General features: G+C 46.0%; 1 protein-coding gene across 1 annotated transcript; it reads left to right on the top strand.

Annotated features, from left to right (window-relative positions):
• Positions 1–432: 432 nt before the first annotated feature.
• Positions 433–1,717, top strand: LOC143764110 (uncharacterized). The gene is made up of 2 exons (XM_077249362.1): positions 433–557; positions 648–1,717. Exons 1-2 carry the CDS (start codon positions 544–546, stop codon positions 1,600–1,602), a joined length of 969 nt encoding a protein of 322 aa, XP_077105477.1. The 5' UTR covers positions 433–543; the 3' UTR covers positions 1,603–1,717.
• The last annotated feature ends 4,283 nt before the right edge of the window (positions 1,718–6,000 follow it).

Below are 6,000 nucleotides of genomic sequence, written 5' to 3'. Positions count from 1 at the left end.
TGGTTCCAATATATTAGCTACAGTCCTTTCAGATCTTACCAAGGGAGTTTTAGGTCCCCTTAGGCTCCTGGGCCTGTGTGTGCTTGCAAACCCTGAACCTGTTGTAGTTATGTGATTGTGCAGCATGGTGGCTCACTGGATATGAGTCCTGGGTTAAAATTCCACCAAGGCCAAAAGATGCAGAGTTTGGATGTTCTCTCCGTGTTTGCGTGGGTTTCTTCTGGCCACTCCGCTTTCCTCACACAATCCAAAGACATACTCATAGGGAATTTCTATTGTGAGCCACATTGGTGACAGCAATGATAATGTTTGTTCCAAACTGCCGAATATGTTATCGTTATGTAAAAATACAGATTCTTTCTTATTATTTGTTATTCCCCAAACAACTTTTTCTTCTTTGCAGTGAATGATGTCACTAGACGCTGGCGGAGTTGCCGGGATCAATACCGGCGGGAACGTCAAGTTTCGGGGCGGAGTGGTGATGCAGCACCCAAAAAAAGAAAATATCTTTATTTTGATAGGCTGAATTTTCTTGCCCCGGTGATGGAGCTCAGACCGTAAGTGGATGCATGTCCAAAAAACTTAGACACATCTTCTAATCGAATCTGTTTATAATTTTTGCCTCTCAAATCATTTTTGAAATACAGAACAGAGTCCAATCTGACAGAAAGAGAGACTGCATCTGACTCGGAGTTGGTGATTGACCCCATTGGTGAGGATTCCGAAAGGGCTGGACCCTCAGAGCAAGCACAAAGCAGCAACCAACCACAACCAGCAGCAGCGTCTTCTGCCACACAGGAGGCCAATCCAGAGGTTGAGGAAGGAGGCCAGAGCAGCAGTCCAACCTTGGCTCTGGATACATCACCACAGCCTACTACCAGACCAAACCGTGGTCGGCGCAGAAGGGTGGCTTCTAACACTGGCACCAGGAGGCAAGTGGATACAGGGGTGTTGGACTATTTGGCAAGGGCTGCACATGACGATGGGGAGGAAGCGTACTTCCGCAGTCTTGCCCGCTATTTACGCCCCATTCCACGTTCGCTCAGGCTGCGTACCAGAGGTTGTATACAAATTGTTATTGATGCGGCAACACCCCCAAACAACCCCATTCGTTTGTTCAACTACCTAGAACAGTGGCAAATGTCACCTACAAATGTTCTGGCGGTGCAAGACCTTCCAGAGGAACCCAACCAAACAGTTGCAGCACCCTCCTTGCCACGTATAGCTCCACCACACCAGCCTGCCCAAAACACCCACCAACAAACAAACAGGGCAATGAATGAATATCCATCCACTGCCCAATCTGACCACTTGAACAGACACATGTTTGGAGGCTGGTCCCACCATGTGTCTGCTCGACATGGCCAGATTGGGGGTTATGACCAAATGGGTCAATACAGTACACAGGACTTTATGCCCTTCTACCCTCAACATCCAGTTTTACCTCACACTCAGGAACGAAACGTGCAACAACACCCTTCATATATATCTGCCATACCACAGGTTGACAGTCTGGTTGGTCCACCACCTAGGCCAAGTTCAGCACATGCTGGACACCCGCCATCATCATCATCGCCACCCCCAACCTACCAGAACCTGTAAGTTCCGGCCCAAAAGTTTCAGCATGTCATTTAGTTTTGTTAATTTTATTATTGTGCGCCATTGGCCTGTTATTTTTTCATTTTGACTCTGGTTACTAGGCCTAAAATTACATATGATGTGAATATGTTTAGGCCAAATATATATATATGCTTGGAGCATTAAAATTGTTGCCCAAAATATGAGTGTTGTGTATTCTTAGGACTACAAAGGTGATGTTGCAACTTTCTCTTTTTTTTGGAAAGTAAAAGAAGATACATACTACACAATTCAAACATGAACATTAAGCTATTTATTACCTAACAATATAAAGAAAATTTAAATCACAACAGCATTGTCTTGCCAATCAGTCGCTCCCTCTGGTGACACAAAATAATTTGTTAACACATCTCGAACTTTTAGGCCTGAGGGCTGACGACGAGAAGGAAGAACACGTGGAGTAGGCAATACAGTATTAGCATAATCAATTTCATCAGCAGCAGATGATGGGCAATCATGTTTTCTAGTAAAGTTGTGAAGAAAAACACATGCTTTGATTACACCATTTACATTGCCTTCACTCAGTTGTATTGCGGACTGAAGGACCCGCCATTTAGCAGTGAGAATGCCAAATGAGCACTCTACCAGACGGCGGGCACGTGAAAGGCGCAAATTAAAAATTCGACGCCGGTAGTCCAGGCCTCTCCGTGGATATGGCCTCATGACGTTCCGGGATAATTGAAACGCCTCATCTGCTACCATCATGTAAGGCACCACATCTAAATTTGCCCCTGGTAAGTTACTTGGGGGTGGGAGATCCAAATCATTGTTGCGCAGCCGCCGACCCATTAAGGAAGAACTGAAGACTCTAGAGTCTCCAGTTCTCCCATAGGCCCCAATATCTACAATTATAAACCTGTAGTTGCTGTCGACCAGGGCCAACAGCACTACAGAGAAAAACTGTTTATAATTATAGAATTGTGTCCCTGAGCCCGGCGGCTTACGCACACGGATGTGCTTTCCGTCAAGAGCACCAATACAGTGCGGAAACTGGCAGGTGTCCTGAAATCCTTGGGCAATCCGTAACCAATCGGACATTTTCGGCTCAGGCATCACCTCTTGATGGAGTCTTCGCCATATTTCCGTGCATGTATCCCGCACAATTCCTGAAATTGTAGATTTTCCAAGTAAAAACTCTAAATGCAGTGCCGCATATGATAGTCCAGTGGCAAGGAAGCTAAAAGAAACAAGATAATTTGTTTACCCGACAAAATTCAAACATTCCAGTGTTCTCTGTGGAAAAAATACAATTGTCAAAATAATATGCCAGGATTCCACAAACATTAAGGACATGCGATGGCTTTGATGTTCGATTTGCTCAAATATTCCAAATTTAGCCCAAATTACGTTGTTTTATGGCTGATATGACTAATTTTTAACCCCAGAAAAACTCATAGAAAGTCGGGGGTCGTCTTATATGACGGAAACTACGGGTATGTTGAAGTTTAGGAAACATTTAAGTAGCTATTTTTCACAATGGGCAATACCCTTAAACACAAATCTTTGTTGGGAAACAGAGGATTGATACATACCGTAAAGTAAGGATAAGGCGCTCCTCTGCACAAATTGATTTTCGCATCCTGGTGTCCTTCTTGGTAATCCCTGGTCGCAAAATCTCCAACAAAATATCAAAGGTTTGGATCCGCATCCGACAATAGTTGAAGAACTTGTCTGGATTGGTCCTCAGAGCAGCATACAGACGTTGGAAATGTCCTTTCTTGATCCGTTGCTTCATAAGTGGATGTACCCACATCCGTCTCCGCCTCCTCGGATCAACAATTACTGGGTATGGCTCTCCAAAACGTTGTGAAAGTACCCAGTTGTAAAGCACACGCTCTGTGGTGTTAAAAGTCAGTAGATCCGACATGTTGCTCATCAAGCAGAAGTGCACCAACACAAGCAGGGACTCTGCTGCCTTCATTGGTGGCTGCCACCTGTTTTAGGGCCCTTAAATCATGTTCTGGGTGATGATTTAAATTTCTTCAGGTGCCAAAACCGTTATATGTCCATTTTGCAAGCTTGCGTGAAAATCTCGGCATACGGATGCCATACGGATGTCACACGGATGTCACACGGATCATTTGATGCGAGGAAAACGCATCCTCGCACGGCACACGGATCACTGTTTTTGAAACATTTGTGCGATTCTCGGCCGTGAAAAACGGACCGTTTTTTTATACGTTAAGTGTGTCCCCGGCCATAGACAGTAAGAAGCGCTGCTGATTTAACCCCTTTTTTTTTTTCCTGCTGGACTAAATTCTTTTGAAAACCTTTTACTATTTGCAATGCATCATCCGGAGTGGAAATCTCAATATCGGGTCTACTACAAAAAGGTATGAATGGGCTTTTTATTACAATGGGAATCCCAGATCTTCAGACACTACCATAAGACGCCCATAGAACTTCTCGGCAGTCCAGGATATATTGGTGCCTTTTACCAATCTTTCAATTACTTACAAGTTTTCATCTAAGACTAGGCAGGTCTATTTCACTTTCAATTTCATACAGTACTTATTGCTGTAAACATAAATCTCTCAGTGTGTATTAAACAAAGGACAGAGAAAACTTTGGAATGCAATACATGGCCCCCCCCCTCCCCCGTAGCCCACAGCGCCGAGGGGAAAAATTGCAGGCAGGTCGCGCAGGGATTCACTCAGCCCCTCCCATCTAGTAACACGGAGATAAGAACTTCCACTGCATTCTTCAGCGCTGAAGGGAGAGCAAGAGCCCAACTCTATACCCCCCTTCCTCCAGCACGTAGCGCAGATAAGGAGAAAGAAGAAGTGACAAAGAAATCTCGCAGCGGTCTGCTCAGCCCCTCCCCTACAGTACACAGCACTGATACAAAGCTCCGTATCTTCTACAGTCACAAATTACAGCAGTTTTCAGACCTAATTTCTACAAAACTTTCCTATAATCCTCCGTGGTCTGGGCGGAGCCCCAAAGACGGTCCGTACACACACACAAGGCAGGTCTCCACCCAGGTTGGATTCTGCACAACACAAACAGGACACACCTACGCTTCTGGAGATCTCTTTCCGCCGCCATTACAGGGCGGTGGCTGGGACTACATTTTCATCATCAGTGGCACGGCGGCCATTTTACAATCTGTAAGATCACAGTTCACAGGCATTTTATAACCAAACACGGGCTCTACATTATCTGATCCTCCCCTCCATCAACCTATTCTTATCCTTTGTTCTTTAAGCCTCGCGCAACTCGCAGATAAGCTTCTTGACTGTCTCTTGCCCTCCCGTGACCATTGTCTTGACTTCCACGGCATCCTCATCTAACTTGTGGGGCACGGACTTCTACTTTAAGATACGCAGCTTGGCTCCCAGGATACTATGGCCTCCTGCAGTAGGCCACTGGCAGCGATCTTCAACACTGGGTTCCACAATACGGAATCTCGCTCAACGTATTAGAAAAAGAAGAGCCTCGCGCTCAATATTTCCATCCCTAACCTGAACACAGTGATTAACAGACTATCCTGCCACGATATCCCAAACAGTCGGGAGGCGGTCTCCTAGTGAGAGCCCTCCACAGAAATACAGGTGGTCCCTGCTCGGGACGTCTTAAATTACCTAGCTGGTACAATATCACAGAGGCTGCGTCTCCTATCCCTTCTCTAAGCCGCCCCACAATCTACAACTAGCTCAATTTTTCAGTCCACTTCACTACTAGACAATAGTCACGGGTAGGATGGTTGAATGGAGTACAATGACCGATGGAGGAGGTGTGGTGTACAGAGGTCGCACAGGATGCAACGTCTCTCAGTTGCTGGTTCAGAGCGTGGCACAGGATCACGTTTGATCTCACCACTCGATCATTCACCTCCCGGACCCAAGGAGACTACAGACAAACCAATAACGGCTGAGACACTAGCAAGTGTGACATATACAGTGTACATGATCGCCACTTACCGTGTACGGAGGGTGATCAGTCCTCGAGGTCAGCCACTACGGGTATCATCCACAGACATCCAGGCATGGGTCCAGGGGGCCTCGGATCGCTGGCCACGCCCCCCGTTGGTCGCGCCAAAATTGTCGGGGTCGTAAAACGACAATTACCCTTCCTTTACCAGTCATTCCAAATTAATATGTGTGCAGGGCATCTGGTACCGGATAAGAATAAATCAGACAGGTAGCTGGTTCAAACTTAGTTAATGCCCCGTGCATCCACACATGTCTGCAGCGGTCACACCAACTGGCTTTATTCTAAAATACACAATACTATATTGAGTGTTAGGGGAAGGCGTGCATTAGGCGGGGTTTAAGCTAGCATCCAGTCTTTCTGATTTGTTCTGACGTCTTCTGGTGAATCCTCCCTTTCTTCACATTCCTGAGTTTCGATTCTGAAGAA

Source organism: Ranitomeya variabilis, chromosome 1 (genome assembly GCF_051348905.1).
Source record: "Ranitomeya variabilis isolate aRanVar5 chromosome 1, aRanVar5.hap1, whole genome shotgun sequence".
In the NCBI taxonomy this organism is placed as follows: Eukaryota; Metazoa; Chordata; class Amphibia; order Anura; family Dendrobatidae; genus Ranitomeya; species Ranitomeya variabilis.
The sequence above is the reverse complement of the archived record's forward strand: the minus strand, read 5'-3'. Positions and strand labels throughout refer to the sequence as shown.